This window comes from Camellia sinensis, chromosome 8 (genome assembly GCF_055761805.1).
Source record: "Camellia sinensis isolate YWXY chromosome 8, ASM5576180v1, whole genome shotgun sequence".
Classification (NCBI taxonomy): Eukaryota; Viridiplantae; Streptophyta; class Magnoliopsida; order Ericales; family Theaceae; genus Camellia; species Camellia sinensis.
Window position 1 is genome coordinate 149,085,853 of NC_138968.1, and position 17,705 is coordinate 149,103,557.

A 17,705-nucleotide genomic window follows, 5' to 3' on the forward strand; every position below is an offset into this window, starting at 1 on the left:
TACACATGTATTATTTTCCATTACTTCCCTCATCAAAATTATATTTCTTCTTCTTCAAAAAAAAAAAAATGTGCATACAAAATATAAACTTCTATACATGCAAAACAAATATCCATCAAACCATCCTTAAAAGTATTTATACAAAAAACTAATAGATTCAAGTACTAAAAAAAAAAAAAAAAAAAAAAATCTCAATTTAGCTCTCAATATCGCCCACCCAATCATATCAACTACTCCCTCAACACTACCTGCAAAAATATACATCAATATATTAGACATCATTCAAATTATCTTTGCTTGAGCAATAAATACCTATTTGGTTCATTTTAAACAATCAAACAACTTAGACCTTCAAGCTTAAATGTTTTTTTTTTGGATAAGCTTTGAAAAATTGTATACTGGATCAGCTCCGCTTTCTCTACATTATTATTATCTGTCACCTCTTTTCCGTAAGCTTTGGCTTTCATCTCTACACTACTCTTTATCGCCTCTTCCACAGTGGGATACGTCAGCAAATCCATCAGTCGAGTCCTATCCTGCAAAATCACAAGCACCACAATTTAACAAAATCAAAGTGATCATGACCTGTTTCAGCACACAAGGTTTTGAAAAAGTTATACTAAAGGAATGGATGCACTGGGTGCATCTGAAAAATAAAATATAAACTTGTGCTCTAATGGCAGCTTCATATGCATCTGGTGAAGCTCGAAATTTGGCCTCTGCTACAAATTTACCATAATGAATTCTCTTTGAGAGAGCCTGCAAACAAAGTACAGCAATACATAGAAGGAATAGTTGCAAGTTAGAATGATTGGTTAATCCCCAACACTACGTTAAATGCCATGCTTTGGGATATATAAAAAACATATCAAAAAACGTTATGCTAATATATATATATATATATATATAATTAGTCAGCATATATCTACAAAAGCAACAAATCCATCAATTACTTTACTTCTATCATGAGAAAGAATGTTGGATCATTAATGTAACTAGTGAAAACAGTAGGCAGTCACTAATACTCGGCAAATGGATCATTCACTGTTTTACAACGGGGAAAATGTCTTGTCTATAATTCAACGTAGGATATTCAGTTTAGGCTGCTTGCTTTACCATTTGTAGAAAATTTAACATGATGAGCTTCATGGACAAAATCAAATTAAAAACAAATTATTATCTACAAATAGGTGTGTTAAAGCAAGCACACATTCAGAAGCATTAAAATGCAGCTCACAGTACATTATTGCAGTGAAATCATCTCCTGTTCCAATAATTCACAGTTCAAACTAATCGAGATTAATTATATGTTAAAAATGTATACCTGCAAGCAGATTGTGTCACAGACAGCAGCTGAACCGCAGTTACCATCATCTCCTTCCCTGACTAGTCTTGTAAGAAGATCCCTAAAATACATATCCCATATTTTATTGTTGATATTGATTGCATCAGCGATGGGATGAAGAACCTATTTGAATATATAAAACAAGGGGCTATGTCAGTGATGGCTGGCATAAAACCATGAAATCAACCGAGCCGTGGAACCCATCCATGAAGAAAGCATTAGGGTCATATGTGTCAACATTGAAACAATATTGAGCTCTCTCCAGGAGGCTAAATATGATGCTGTCCTCTTGTCGAATTAAATAATTTCTTATACCCTCTAGAGTAATATGAACATTAAAATGTTTCCAACAGATTGAGTACACAGCAACTACTAAACAGCAAAGTCGAAAAAAATAAAAAGAGAGAATGATTTTGAGCAGCCACTGTTCGGAAGGATGATAACCAAGCGATACACATCTGCTCCATCATATGGATTTCACCAATAAGCAGAGCATTAACAATTGAAAGTAAAATCATATCATATATACAGATAAACAATGGCCTCCAAGTGCCACAGAACAATACATCAATAGTTTAGCATATTTATTTCTTGAAACCATTCTTGTTGCAGGTTTCCAAGTAAAACATTCATAGATGAACAATGGCCTCCAAGTGCCACAGAACAATGCAAATGAAAAGATCAAAAACACTAATATATTCAATCATGAGCATCTCATCAAACAGAAAAAAAAAGATTGACTCATTGAATATAACAGCTATATAAACAATAAAGGATTGGATTGAATAGCTATATAATCTATTTGATTTTGTTATTTATCGAACACTATAAGGTCTGAATCTATTTTCAAGCAAATTACATAAGAGATGACAGAAATTTGGATATAGAAAATACACATTCATCATTTTCGCAGCACAGAACTGAAATCAAATACACAATTAATGACAGAAAATACACAATTATTTATTGAACGCTATAAGGTCCGAATCTATAAAAGCTTCGTAAAAAATACACAATTATTTATATCTCCTTGATCTAACTTTCAAATCCAGATTAGCTGATGTTACACATGCTCCAATCTAACATGACAGAAAATAATAATAATAATTCGAATTCAGAACTGAAATCAAGCAAGTTCAGAGCAAGTTCATCATTTTCACAGCACAGAACATACACAATTAAGAATTGAATGGTTCAGTTTGTACCTGTAGCAGATGAGGAAGGATTGATTCAAACCAAAGCTTCGTCGAAAGGTGATCTACGGTTGCGACTACAGTGAGTTCAGATGATAAGAAACAAGTGATCGAAGTAGAGAGACAAAGAAGTTGAAATACGCATGAATGATTCGAAGAGACTCACTGAGACGAGAGAGAGAGAGAGAGAGAGAGAGAGAGAGAGAGAGAGAGAGAGAGAGAGAGAGTTCATACCGTTGGAGGTCACTTCTTCAGACGACCATGGTGATCTATAGAGGGAAATCGAGAGAGGGAAATCAGATTCTCTTACTCACACACCATCGAGCGAAATTAGATTTGGGGGAAATGAGAGTCTAGGGGAAATCAGTCTCTGTTAGGGCATAGGTATAATAAAAGGAGGGTGTTATTGCAAATATTAGTTTTTGCGACGGTCAAATAATCAGTCGCAAAAACATTAGTCGTAAAAAGCCAATTTTCTAGTAGTGAAATGTCCATTGGTTGGAATGGAATGGAATTGAATTGAGATGTCTTTAGTTGGAATGTAATGAAATGAGGGATCATTAGGGAGCCTAATCATGTATTAAGGCATGATCTAGTTAGGGTTAGGCTTAGGCTTAAGTAGAACTAAGATAATTACAGTACAAGACAACTTTCCTTGAATTATGGTATCAAGGCCAAATTTTCCTCCATGAATCATGCAATGTTGTTTCCAAAAGTACACTACAAGTGCATATGCTAGGGTGGCTGGCCATGTGATATAGATTTGAGTGTCTTTTCTCATTTATTTATACATATACATATTGTAGATATTTTTTAAAAAAGATTATAATATTGGGGTGTGCTTTTATATGTATAAAGAATGATTTGGGCTCAAGATGTAATTAAAATAAAATGTGTGGGTTTGGAATTGATTAGAATATCTATTTCAAGTGTAGTATTAATTAAATAATGGTAGGAAAAATAATTTGGTTCGAATGATCTTGCTTCGAATTAAAGGACGCACAATCGAATGAAAATGATAAAAATAAAAAATTAGGATTTTAAGCTACTAATCTAAAATTTGAGAGTTAAATAATTAATACTAGAGTATTAGAAATGATTTCTAAGTTAACGAGATCGATTAGGGTTTGTACGGGTTCATTCGTGATACATTTTCGGTTCTAGGGTTAATTTTAAACGAAAAACTAAGGGCTTTATTATAATAACTCAAAAGAAAGGGTCTTACTAGGATTTACAAAATTTAAGGGTCTCACATTCATACTTTTCCTTAACATAATAGATTGAATTATAAAATTTTAATTTTTTTTTTTTAAATTTCACCATAGATAATTTTAACTGAGATAGCCAAACAATATTCTATAAAACAATTCATGCATTTGGTAAATAACCATCTACTACTTCTACATAATTCACCAATTCAATTGTTTAAAATAAATAAATAAATAATTCATAAACTTCATTTTTAAACTACTAATACTATAATATAGTTTTGGTTTACTGAAATGAAATTGAATTGAATGGAATGGTTATTCTTTAGTCTCTTTATTGAATGACTATTCCCTCCTAATGGTAAATGATGATTTCATTTACAATATTTTTTATTATTTTTAGTAAATCAAATGTAAAGATAAACATTATGATGGAATTATTTTATTTTATTTCATTTCAATGGATCAAATATAACTTAAAGATCGAAAATTATTTAGGTGTCCTATTTTTTAAACTGAATTCAAGGATTCAAGACAGCGGCTTTGTTTGCCTTGCCTTAGAGCCAGCCCCAGTAACATTCAGCAAAAGCAAAAAAAAAAAAAAAAAAAAAAAATAATTACAAATATATTAAAAAAACTTATATCTTAAATTATTAAAGTCAATAAAATTTTTAGAATTACACTGACGACTTCCAATAATTGAAAGAGGCTCTCGTGTATATAATTAAATTAGTAGACTTTTTAGTCAATATATATATATTTTTAAAATTTTTTGGTCATCTAGTCTAGTAGTAGAACGTAAAATATATATATATATATATATATATAAGTCTATAAAAAAAGAAATTTTTTTTTACTAAAGTTCAAAAAGTTACTAAAAAACCAATCCCAAACACTCAACTATATTGGCCATTTTTTTTTATTTTTTATTTATTTATTTTTTTTTATGGGTATTGCATAAAATTTAAATTAGTCTATTATATGAAATTTCCCTAACATCTAATGCCAATTGATTGAAAGTATAAGATGTTGAACTAAAGATGTGGTGTCTTATGGCCAAGTTGTTGTCGATATTGGTTAGCAAATCTGTATATTTGTTCTCAATATCAGTGACTAACTCTGATTGAATTTGAACCCACCTTATCCAATAGGAAAAACTCATGATCAAGAATAATATTATTGAGACTTGTGGTGAGTTTATATCTTTTACCTGCAATAAATTCATAACGATGTTAGCATCAACTTCCACAATAACGTTTATGAGCTCCTAGTTTACCGTCAATGGCTATAGCGATGCCAATGCATCTGCAAAAACTGGCTATTGTGATCCTTGATCAGTCCATTAGTGTTGAGTGCCATCCTTTATTAGTTATTGTTTTGGAGTTATTGGCCAAACGATTAATAAAGTCAGCAATTTTTCTGAATTGACTTTGTGAAATTGAAGTGAGTTTTTGGGTCAAGGCCCAAATGCCCAATAGGGCTGTAAATAATAGCAATGAAAGTGGGCCAGGGTGTTTGTGAGTTTAGCCCGACAGATTATTAGCATTGATAAAAGACCAATTGGCCAAATGTCTCATCATCTTTTAGGGGATGAAATTCTCAACAGCATGAAAAAATTATTTCATAGCACATGTGATAATGTTACTAATAGATTTGAATAGTCTATTTATATGAGTCTCACTTGAACTTCACATAAGTCGACGACCTAATTTGTATGTGGCATGGGTATAGTAGCGGTTTTATATTGGTGGAGGTTTGGTTTTAGTAATAAAAAATTAAAAAAAAAAATTAAAAAATTTACTTTACTTCTTTGTGTGTAGATTTGGAGTAGTCAATTAATCTCAATGTTAGTGGTAAAAAAGATACTAATACCTTTTTATCTTCTTCCTTAGTGAAGCAAAAAATTAAAAAATTAAAAATCAAAAAATGAATTATCAATAATGTTTTTCTAATTTTTAACCAATTTCTAGCCTTTTAATTTCATTTCTAATTTAATCACAATAAATTTATATATATAACTAGGGATCATGCTGTGATACATGAATATATACTATATGCAAATCATAACATTTATGAACGTAATTATCTCAATGTCATAACTAAATCATTTTCTGTTATTATTTAATGACTTTCATTAATAAAATTTAACCAATAACATATAATGTAAGAATGTCATTAAAATAAGTCAGTAATATTGCAAATGACAAAAATAACATCCCTTGACATCTACCCAAAAAAACGTCCCTTGACTTTCCATCGAACCTAATAAAATAAAATAAAATAAAAATTAGCTCCACGTGTATAACTTAACTTTTCATCTACTGGCTTTTTTCCCACCAAAACTTTTTTAGAATTTTTTTTTAAAAATTATTAGGTACTTCCGGAGTATCATGTGTCCATATTTCTTTATTAATTATCATTTACTATACCCTTCATGTTTTTCAATCACCCAACACAAAATCATAATACCCCACATTCTCACCAATCATAATACCATAGAGTACCACGTGATCATAATCTGGGAGTACTGAATAATCACCACTATAACATATCAGAGTTTTAGAGACTAAATTTTTTGGTCTCTAAAAGTGAAAATTTTATTGCAAAAGACATTTAGCGACCATTTTTATTATCGTGAGGATAGTCGCTAAAAGGTCATCCTGAAAAGTCCAAAATAAGGCTTTCAGCGACAAAATTTTGAAAATGTCACTAATAAATAGACTTTTAGGGACAAAATAATTTGATCTCAAAATGATTTATTTTTTAAGGCAAAAAATTTGGTCTAAAAAAGATAATAATTCATCATTAATGTCCAATTTTTGTTGCTAAAAATATAATGACAACACTTTTTGCAACAAAAATATTTATTCCCTAAAAAATAATTTTATCTCTAAATTTTGGCCTTTAAAACTTTAATTTTTTATAGTGCACCCGAATTTTCTCACCAAAATTGTGTTCTCAATAACAATTTAAAGAGATGATTTTAATGTGCTTACACTTTTGGCGATCAAATTTGGTGACTAAAAAAAATTTAGTAACCAAAAGTTGTGGAATTGGTGATCAAAAATTATATTAGTCTGCAAAAGTACAAGAGTTAGCTACTAATTTTTTTTAGTCAGGGTATATTGATTATTGGCGACTAAAAAGGAAAAAGTCGCAAAAAATGCCACAATTGGCGACTAAATTTTTTTTTAATCGTTGTATAGTTACTTTTGGCTACTAAAATTATTTAGTCACCAAATGGAAAAAAAATTAATACAAACAAAACAAGCATGCAGTAGATTAAAGAGGTGTTTATTTATTTATTTTTTATTTTTTAAATTACTAAGTACTTGAAAGAAGGATGAGTTAGAGAGAGAAAAGGACAAATGAAGAAATGTTGTTGCATACTGTTCTTTTTCGTATACTTGGTTTGTAATTTGTTTTGATCACTAAGAGTTAATAATTTGACAAAGTATCTAATACTAAAGAGACATAACTCATGTCTCACTCAAGAAGGATTCCTATCCCATAATATTGTGTAATAGCAATGAGTAGCTTATAACAAAAATGTAAGAGAGCTATGAGAACAAGTGAAGCATCTAGTATAAAGAGAAATGTTGCACACTTGGTTCCCATCTCTTTCTTTTTTATTGTATTTGTTCTGATTATTAAGAGTTAACAATTTGATAAGGCATCTAATACTAAAGAGACATATCTTATTTCTCAAAGGTCATTTTTGTCCCATATTATATGATAGCAATGAATTACTCTAACTATGATCGTAATGTAAGAAGGGATTCTCTTTTGCTTTTTCTTTTTCTTCTACTTCTTTTGATCACTGAGAGTTAATCATTTAGGAAGGCACATGGTATTAAAGAGACATATCTTGTGCCTCACAATTGAATTCATGTCTCACATGCATAGTAAAGGGTAATCATTAAGACATTTTATATTTCACATGAAATCTTTGTTCAAAACTAGAAAAGTGAAAAAATTTGTTCATGTCTCACATTCATGTCTCCAGGACATCCATCCGGACGTTCTCTCAGACAACTAAAAAAGTGAAAAAATTTGCTAAAAATTCTACTTTTAGCATTGGAGTGAATAGTGTCAAACTAAATTTTTCATCAAATTTTTATTAAAATTTAATGAAATTTTTTATTTAACATTGGAGATGGTCTAAGAGTTAATCATTTAATAAATCATTTCGTAATAAAGAAAAATATCATGTATCTCACAATGAGATTCATGTCTCATATTGTATGGTAAAATTTAATGATTTAATAAACATATAATGTTAACAGTACATATTTTGTGTTACATATGAGATTTGTATTAAATCATGTAGTAGCGATGAGTTATTTCAGCCCTAATAAGGACCACCAACATAGCGTTTCAGGAAAATTAGATAAAGATTTGGATTGGAAGGTATTGTTCAGACTCGTGAGCCTCACTATAAGTCTTATTTTGATGATTAAAACTGTTCATTTTATAAGATTTTCGTGTATATTACGCATAAAAAAGATTATGTCGATTTGATAATTATAATATATTTAATTTATCGCTTTTGTCTCCAAAAATTGGACGCCTAGTGTATTTTGAAAATAGATTATTTATTTATTTTTTAGGTGACAAATGCAAGAAATTGAGCAGGCTACGATTATTGGATCGATCTAATTCTTGTTTGATTGGTCTCTCTCCAATTTTGGGTTAAGTGCTGGCACAGACCCTTCAGTGCCAACCTAGCTGGGATTGTTGTGGTTAGCTATGATACTCGATGCACTCCCCCCCCCTCTTTATTGATGTATGCTTTTTGTTTGTCTATAGCTTATTCATCAACAAAGTTTCCTTTTTTTTTTGTTGATAAATATATATATATATATATAAAAATGAACAGCCTTACAAAATGAACACTTTAGATTAATCAAAATAAGACTTATGATGCGCTCCACAGACTTGAGCATCACCCACTAGCCTAGATATTGAATTAGAGGAAAACCCAACCCATTAGATAATTACTTTACGTCATTAATTGAGAGCCATGCATAAACAATTACATATGATACTTTAGTACTACTTATTAGAAGTTGTTTGGGGTGCACTAAAAAAGTGTGCACGTATTTATCTTTTTATCTTTTTTGGTCATATTAGTTATCTATTTTTCTATACATATTTTAATAAAAAGTTAAAAAGTATACTTCTTTAGATTATCTCAAATAATCCCTTAATTACCCACAAATATGAAGAATTTCATATATAAAAAAGAAAAAAAAGGTTAACAAACATAAAGAAAGAAAAGCTTGGTCTATATATACATGCCCTCCAAATCCGAAAACGAATAATCTCTTACGTCCAATTCCTGAGCATCCACTTGGGTTATGAAGTAAACAATCTGAACCATGTGAGTTTCTTTATATATCTAATTTAGCATTCTTATTCCCCCCCCCCCCTTGAATCTAACATCTACAATTCATCATGACTCTTGTCACTTTCTTTATGTGTACCAATTTTGTTTTAATTTTTATTTATGATAAGATATTTTCTTGATATTTTTGTTGTATAGTCTTGAATACTTGGAAGTTGGAAAGTTCTTTTACACCCCCCCCCCCCCTCCCCTTTTTTTTGACGGAACCTATTTCTGTTGACAGAAATTGAAAAACACAAATAATTGACAGACATTTGTGGTTGAGATTTATTTAAAATGTAAGTCTCACATTACAATTGAATCTACACCACATATGAAGAAAACTTGTTTTAAAAAAGAAAAAGAACAAAAACCTGTATGTTTTTTTTCCTAGTTTTCTTTCATTACTTAATAGTGTTGAAAATCATTGCACAGAATGGATCCCGATTTGATGGAGGCCACTCGAGCAGGAAATATCAATGACTTGTATGCAATAATTCAATCGAAACCAAACATTTTGGACTGTATGAACAAAAAACTTTTTGTGGAGACTCCTCTGCACGTAGCGGCGTCAGCTGGACAAACCCATTTCGCCTTAGAAATCCTGAGATTAAGGCCATCATTCGGCAAGAAGTCGAATCCAGAAGGGCTAAGCCCCTTGCACTGACATATATTTGGTGTTTTTTTTTTAATTTTTAATTTTTGGATTGAAGAGTACATATATTTTGTGTAGTAAAAATTTCATGAAATGTGCAATTATATTTGATATATAAAAATTGTGATTAGCTTAATGTATGGTTGGCATATGGATATGTAAATTTGAGCCATTTGTGTTTTTAGTTAAATTCTCAAACTGTCATCTTAGTTAAATTTTTTTTCCCCTTTTTTTTGTGTGCAGGAATTAGTTAAATTATTTGGTTTATACTCTATTCTCCCCCCCCCCCCCACCACACACACACTCCAAAAAAAAAATAAAAAAAATAGTGGCGTTTTTTAATAAACGCCACTAAATGACGTCATATGTTCGTGTGTGACGGAAGGGGAAACAGACGTCAAATATTTTGCGGCGTTTTAAAAAACGTCGTCTAATATTTTTAGCGACGTTTTTCAAACGTTGTAAAGCTATTGCAGCAGCCGTATCAGTGGCGAAAATATTAAGTGTTGCTGTAAGTTTTTACGGCGTTTTTCAGGATTTTAGCGGCGTTTTAAAAACGTCGTTGAAACTCAAATTTCCTGTAGTGCAGATGGTTTTGCATATTTTTGTGTGGGAGTTTAAGCCACTTGTTTTGTTTAGCTCTCTACTTTGCTGCATTGTATTTGGCTTGTCTTATTGATGTTTCTCTTGATGTTACTCTCTTTGTACTCAATTAAACTTTTCCTTTACTGATAAAAGAACTAATGCAAATTATGTGTAAACACAATATAAACAATACCAAACTTGTGGGCTTGATGTATTTTCTCTAAAAACTCAAGAGGGAGGTTAGTATAGTTTACCAAAATAAGAAAAAAATTATTTGCTCCTACCTCAATCCAATATGGTTCAATTGTTACCTTTCGAATAACAATTACCCTTCTTGGCTTTTAATGTACTTTAATGTTGTGTTTGGTTAAGGGATTTGGGGAGGAATTTGAAAATGGAAAAGGAAAAGGTCACTACAAAAAATTAAGGTATTGGGGACCAAAATTTAGAAACAAAATTATTTTTTAGGGACCAAATATTTTTATTGCAAAAAATGTCGTCGTTATATTTTTAGCAACAAAAATTGGACATTAGTGATGAATTATTATCTATTTGGGACCAAATTTTTTGTCTAAAACAATAAACAATTTTGAGACCAAATTATTTTGTTCCTAAAAGTATTTATTAGTGACATTTTCAAAATTTTGTCGCTAAAAGCCTTGTTTTTTACTTTTCGGGATAACCTTTTAGCGACTATTCTCACGATAATAGAAATTGGTCCCTAAATGTCTTTTGTAACAAAATTTTAAAGACCAAAATATTTGGTCTCTAAAACTCTTATATGTTGTAAGTGTGTAAAATTAAGTGAAATGTAGGTATATTTTATTCTTATTTTACCTACCTTTTCTCTTTCCCTTTTTAAACTTCTTCCCAAATCCTCCAATCAAACATAGCGTAACTGAATTGCCAACGTTTTTTTTTGCCACTTTTGTTTGTTTTGCTGGTATAACTGTTGTTTTTTTAGCCAAATAGAAGTTTTTGTTTTTTTGAATTGTTGGGCAACTTAAATTGCACTAGTAGAAGAGTTATACACTAGTGTGTAAGCTTTTCCATATGAGCATATGTATCAGTTTTCATAGAAGATTGAAAGGGTTACAATTACTGATATATCTCCCTAATCTTAGATTGGGCCTTTTTTCTAAGGTCTAAACCCTCCTAATAAGTACAAGTGTTTCATTTCTTTCACTTTTGATATATAAACAAATTTCCAATTCACATCAATTTTAACCAGTTTAGCATGGAATTGATTTTCCAAACCAAATGAATAAATCAGAAACTCTGAAACACATTCAAAACTCAGAACCCTTGCATTGCAAAACCTTAACTTAAAAAAATTCCATTATACATTATTCTACTCAACTAATCAACTCCAAAAAAAAAAAAAAAAAAAAAAAAAACCCTTTGAATCTCAGTAGTCAAAACCTTTCACTCCCCCTATCTCATCATTTTCCCATTTAAAATTTCATATACACAGAAACATACATACATATATATGTTGCAAACCCTAGATAAGAAAGGAAGAAGGTTGCGTACATTTTTTTTTATAATTTTTTTTTGAATTAAAATAGTTAAAATAGTCAAGAGAAAATATAGTGAACCCATAAGTTAAAAAAAAAAATTAAAAGAATTAATAAAATAAAATGTTATATCTTATATATTAATTATTATTTTTTTTCCAACCATCTATTCAATCAAAAGAAATTTACAAATCATTTTAAACACAAATTTTTTCATTTAATAAAATAATAAAAAAAATTAATTAAAATAATCAAGCTTTCAAACGAGAAGGGCTTAAGAACAGTAACTTGGTGACGAGACCGCAATTGGAATGAGAGCCTCAACGATACATGTGGCGATTTCCATAGCTGCTCTGTAGAGAGAGACAGAGATGTTCAGTGCTTTGAAAGCATTGGCGGGCCGTGCGTTGTCTTGATTGGGCTCAATAACTTGAGTTGCAAGAGTGGACAATAGCTATTATTGAACTGGAAGCGGCCCATTAGTACTAGGCCCATTGTAGCAACATTAATTGGATAACCCTGAAGTTATTCCCCATGGTTCAAAAATTCTTCAATGTTGCATCGCTTTCTTTTTCCTTTTTAGGTACATTAATGCATCACTTTTCCTTCTTTCCTTTTCTTTTCTCTCTGTTTTTTTTTATTATTTATAATTTTTTTAATTTTTTAATTTTTTATACTCTTTTTGACAGCCAATCTATAATCTTGGTGTGGTGCGTTGCCTGATTAGAGTTTTCCAAAATTACTTTTCAAAAAATTAATCTTTTTTGTTTTTCGTATTTTTTTGTTTTTATTGAATTTTTTTTAATATTTTAAACAATTTTTTTGATTTTTAGACATACCTAATATAAATATACCTAAAAAGTAAAAAATTTCTGAAAAAAACCTTTTAAAAATTCACTAAATACCAAAAACACAAAAAAAAAAAAACGGGAATTCGGTAATTTTTTTTTGTATTTTTATGTATTTATTAATTTTTTAAAATATTTTTCACAAATTTTTTATTTTTTAGATACATCTAAGTAATGTGCATTTAAAAAAGTAAAAAAAATGTTTAAAATCTAAAAAATATTTACTAAAAACAAAAAAACACGAAAATCAAAAAATTCAATTTTCAAAAAACTTAATCCAAAAAACTCAAACCAAACACAAGTTTGCTATAAATTGTATACAAATTGACACGAGTACAATAATAATAAATCAAATTACCCCTAAGCCATTAATTTGAACAATTATTCACTTAAATTACTAGCATTTAATCATTGATGGCGTTAATTTGTTTTACAAAATATCACATTTGTCAATACAAAAAATATTTAAAGAGAAACATCAATAAATTTTAAATAGTGATCTTATTAATTGTTTGATTCTCTCTTTTTTCTTATGAACCTAAAAGTCTCATTCTACTGTGAATTACATAAATGGACAAGTATAAATGCGCGTGTTATGTATTGAGAAATAAATGTGAGCTCTCTCATAATATTAAAATTACTAAACATAAAAAAATTCCTTAGTGTATTTTTTTCAAATATAACAACGTAACATTTCACAAAAATTTCTTAATATATTCTTTTCAAATGTAACATTTCAATCAATGTAACACTAAAAAAATCTTTTAATGTACTTTTTCTAAGCGTAACACTTTAATATAATACACTAAAAAACTCATTAGTGTACTTTTTTCAAACGTAACAACATAATATTCTAAAAAATTTTTTATTGTCCCTTTTCTAAACATAATACTTTAATATAACACACAAAAAAACTCTTTAGTGTATTTTTCTCAAACGTAACAATGTAATATTCAAAAAAACTCATTTAGTGTATTTTTTTTTCCAAACGTAACACTTTAATCAATGTAACACACAAAAACTCATTAGTGTACTTTTTTCAAACGTAGTACTCTGATGTAACACTCTAATCTAACACCAAAAAACACACTAACAGAAATATAGATTTTCACGCTTTACAATCAACACTTCAGCCACCAATTCGTCCAAAAAGAATCTTTGACACCTCACATTTTCATTTTCATCCCAAAAACAAATCAAAAAATTGAAAAAATAAATTACAAAAGGACATTTACACTTAAATGGCATCAAATCAAATAAATACAACTTTTGAAAACAAAAATGATTAATTGATTCATAAGAAAACTCTTAGGACTAAATGGATCAACATTCTCTCATGTGAGATTTATGAATAAAATTTTCAAATATTTATATATGTAGTTTATTTTATTTGATGGTATTTAGAGATGGTAATTTGTTACAATTGGTTGAATTTGGTGTTTTACTAAATATTTTAACTAAAATAATTAAAAATTCAAAACACTTAATCACATTACTTTTTATTTTTTATTTTTATAGATTTTTCATAAAAAATTAAAAAATCAACTACAATAACCACTTAACAAACGAGAGTTTTGCATCGCTTCCTTTTGTGTTTTTCCTTGCTAACCACTTGTTGGTGAATGTATCTTTAAAAAGGAAAAAACGTGGTAGCTCGAATTGGAGGGGTCTCGAATGGGTGTTAGCCAGTCGTCCGCCCGGAGCATCGGCCGGACGTCCGCTTGGACGACCAAGTGAAAGATTTTCTACCGCGGTTATCACCCTTGTCGACCGCGACTATCAACCTCCTCGCCAGACGACCGGCAAGGTGAATTTCATGCCATTCGAGCCAACTTCATATTCGGGCTACCAAGCATTGCTCCTTTAAAAAATGAGTTTAATACCAAACAACTTGGATACACATGCTGTTTTGTGTTCCCATACAAGTTGATAGTGGACTCACGCGCCGAAACAGTTTCAAAGGTAGACTTATCGTTCATTTTTCAAATTATGAATTATTTGATTATTATACAATAATCTAAAATTATTATCATAATTTCACTAAATTAATGGAATCCTGAAAATTGTTTCCCATGTTTTGAAATTTCCTAAATATTGCCTCGTTCTTTTTTTCTTTTTCTTTTTGTACATTTCTTTAGATAGAAAATCACAAAACTTAATATATTGTATATTCGATAATAAGTCATCCAATAAAACACATCATACTAATACGGAACAACTTATTTACACCTAAAGCCAAATTCATTACTTGGTTGGCCTGGAAAGGTGGATTTAAAACAAAGGCTTTCATGCGCAAAATTGAAGTATTGAGGGGGAATGTGGATTTATCTTGTTGTAAGTCGACTTTCTGCACTCCTTTCGGAAGGCAAATAGCTCTACAGTTCGGACTCCACTTGTGGTTCTGAATCTGATTTCACAAGTGCAATGTGAAATAGTGAAAACACAAAAAGAGTCCAAATCCGGCAATTCTTTTTGGAAAATTAATGTTTGAATCAAATGCCAAAAATGGACTATTTTGCCAAATTTCAGAGTCGCCACCTAAATATTTTTGAGAAATTTAGGAAACCTGAGACTCATGCCAAAGGCCATTAGTCCGTCATCACCAAAGTGTCTCGGTTCGGGAACTTAGGTACGAGAGGGGAAGGTCATGAATTGAGCACTCCACTCGCCCGATCAAAGATCGGCCTCTACTAATCATGATGTGTTTCTTATTTACATTATATGTTCTTGTTCCGATTATTAGCTATTTTTTACTATGTGACGCGCACCCAAATATAGACTAGTTTGCAAGAATTGGAACATTTGATCTCATGTTTTGTTTTGAAATTGTTTTGTGAATTTGCCACTTGAAAAAGTGGGCTAAAAAAATAAACATTTAATCAAACGGTCCCAATTCAAGCAATTAGCCTTCATCCACAAGTATTCAAACAGTTATATCAATTAAGCACTTAGCCTCATTGTAGACCGCTTGAGCTCTCTTCGCGCGCCCCCCCTTTCGGAGAGGGCGCGAATTGGGTCGTGCTGCTACTACAGTTCGGACTCCTGTCACGGTTTTGAATCTAATCTCACAAAGTGCAATGTAAGACTGATAAATCATCAAAGAGTCCAAATTTGGCAATCGGTTTTGGAAAATCAATTTTGAATAAAAAAGCGACAAACATGGACTGCTTTGCTAGATTACAGAGACGCCACCTAAATATTTTGTTTTTGGAAAATTTAGGAAACCCTGACTCGTGCCAAAGGCCACATGTCCGTCATCACCAAAGTTGCCTCGGCTCGAGAATTTGGGTACGAGAGGGGAAGGTCCTGAAATGAGCACCCCCGCTCGCCCGATCAAAAGATCGGCTTCTACTAACATGATATGTTGTTTGATAAACACATGTGTTCTTATTCTGGTTATTAGCTAACTTTACTATATGATGCGCACAGCATACAAGTACAGACTCAGTCACGAGAATTAGAACAAAACAATTCATGTTTGTTTTTGAAAATGGTTTGAAAGTGCCACCCTCAAGTGGGCTTAAAACATGATTTTGCTACTTCACAAAGTGGGCTTAAAACTCATATTCATCGAGTTGTTCCAATTTAGGCAATCAAGCCTCCATCCACAGGCATTCATGCAGTTAATCACTTAAGCAAATAGCCTCATGGCAAGTGAGAAGGTAATTTATATGAAAATTGGGCCGAGCTAGGTAATGGGCTGTCATGGGCCGCAATACAAAGGGCTGAGTAACAAGGCTTTAAAGTTAGTCCGGTCCAAGAGCCCCGAAGCTAGCCCGGCCCGGAGGAGACTTGAAGTTAGTCCGGTCTAAAGACACTTTGAAGTTAGTCCGGTCTCAGAGTTAGCCCGATCAAGGCGTATCGTGGTTAGAACGGTCAGAACCTTACTATTCGGTAGCTCGGTCTGATCACGCCATGGTTTGTACATGAGAGAACCGAGATAAGGTGTAGCGAAAGGAAGAACCGAACTAAGGATAGTTCGGCTTACTCTGCGGTTCGGCATAACCATGATTATTTCGGTCATATTAGAGTTCGGCCATGGTAAAAACCATCTCACTTGGTTTAAGCAGTGAGGGGGGTGTTGAAGGATAAGCATTATCTTTCAGGAATATGAATCCTAGGAGGACTCTGCATGGAGGAGTAGAAGTCCTACTAGGATTGTGCCACGCAAAACCTATAAAAGCTCACAAACATCACATTTGGAGAGGTAACACAACTTTGCTTTCTGAATACACAGAGCTTTTGTCTATTTGTCAAGCTTACTGACTTAGGCATCGGAGAGGTTTCCGGGGCACACCCGCCAGCTAGCTCACGTTTGTGTTTTTAGGTGATAAAGCGACGACGTACGGAGGAGCGCAGACTTGATCAACAGGATTATACGAGAAGGTTTATTCCTTTCCCGTACAGCAAGCATGCTATCATGGCAACACTCACACTCATACAAGGATGCTAAAGTATAAACGCTTACAGTGTACTCCGAGCCAAAACAGAAAACTAGTTAGAAATCAATGCATGATCCTAACTATGTTAAGATGCCTAATGCAATACATGCAATAATGCAACTAAATAGGCTCGGCTATCTAATATGGCATATGAATGCAACACTTGATAATATGCTTTGAAACACATATTCAAGTAAGTATTGAAATACAATGCAATTTGAATGATGCGTCGAGCCCGGTGCATGCAAGACAAATGAATGAATGCAAACATGCAAGCATAAGGTATGCTAAACAAAACGTGCCCTAATCTAACCACTGAAAGCGGATAAATAAAAGGAGAAAGAAATGAGGTTGGAAGACATGCACACACACACGCACGCACACTTATTACAACATTGTGCCCTCGCGAAGGAGGGTCCGAATAAGAGCTAAGCTAAGCTAAGCTAACTAATCTAATTAAACTAATTAGACTAACTATTGCAAATCAATTGAATAACTAGCAAACTAATTACTAATTATCACAACA

At 31.5% G+C, this 17,705-nt stretch overlaps 1 protein-coding gene and 1 long non-coding RNA gene across 4 annotated transcripts; both read right to left on the reverse strand.

Moving 5' to 3' along the window:
• Positions 1-69: 69 nt before the first annotated feature.
• On the reverse strand, positions 70-1,504 carry LOC114311621 (chorismate mutase 1, chloroplastic). 3 transcript variants are annotated; one of them, XM_082883795.1, is made up of 3 exons: positions 1,325-1,504; positions 400-536; positions 70-248 (listed from the first exon to the last, which is right to left on the reverse strand). In XM_082883795.1, exons 1-3 carry the CDS (start codon positions 1,415-1,417, stop codon positions 245-247), a joined length of 234 nt encoding a protein of 77 aa, XP_082739921.1. In that variant the 5' UTR covers positions 1,418-1,504; the 3' UTR covers positions 70-244. The 3 variants fall into 3 exon arrangements, 2 of the variants coding, with proteins under 2 accessions (XP_082739921.1, XP_082739920.1); XM_082883794.1 differs by adding an exon at positions 621-759 and having other exon boundaries at positions 70-536; XR_014338425.1 differs by lacking the exon at positions 1,325-1,504 and having other exon boundaries at positions 350-1,317.
• Positions 1,505-1,525: 21 nt separating this feature from the next.
• LOC145797202 (uncharacterized) lies at positions 1,526-3,017 on the reverse strand. Its single transcript, XR_014338426.1, has 3 exons — positions 2,773-3,017; positions 2,551-2,615; positions 1,526-1,803 (listed from the first exon to the last, which is right to left on the reverse strand). It is a non-coding gene; the product is annotated as an uncharacterized LOC145797202 (long non-coding RNA).
• Positions 3,018-17,705: the final 14,688 nt, after the last annotated feature.

Coding starts and splice junctions, on each gene's coding strand:
- LOC114311621 (XM_082883794.1), bottom strand. CDS start 1,417: ATGTATTTTAGGGATCTTCTTACAAGACTAGTCAGGGAAGGAGATGAT. Junction 760..1,324: donor GTGACACAATCTGCTTGCAG/GTATACATTTTT, acceptor CTTTGTTTGCAG/GCTCTCTCAAAGAGAATTCA.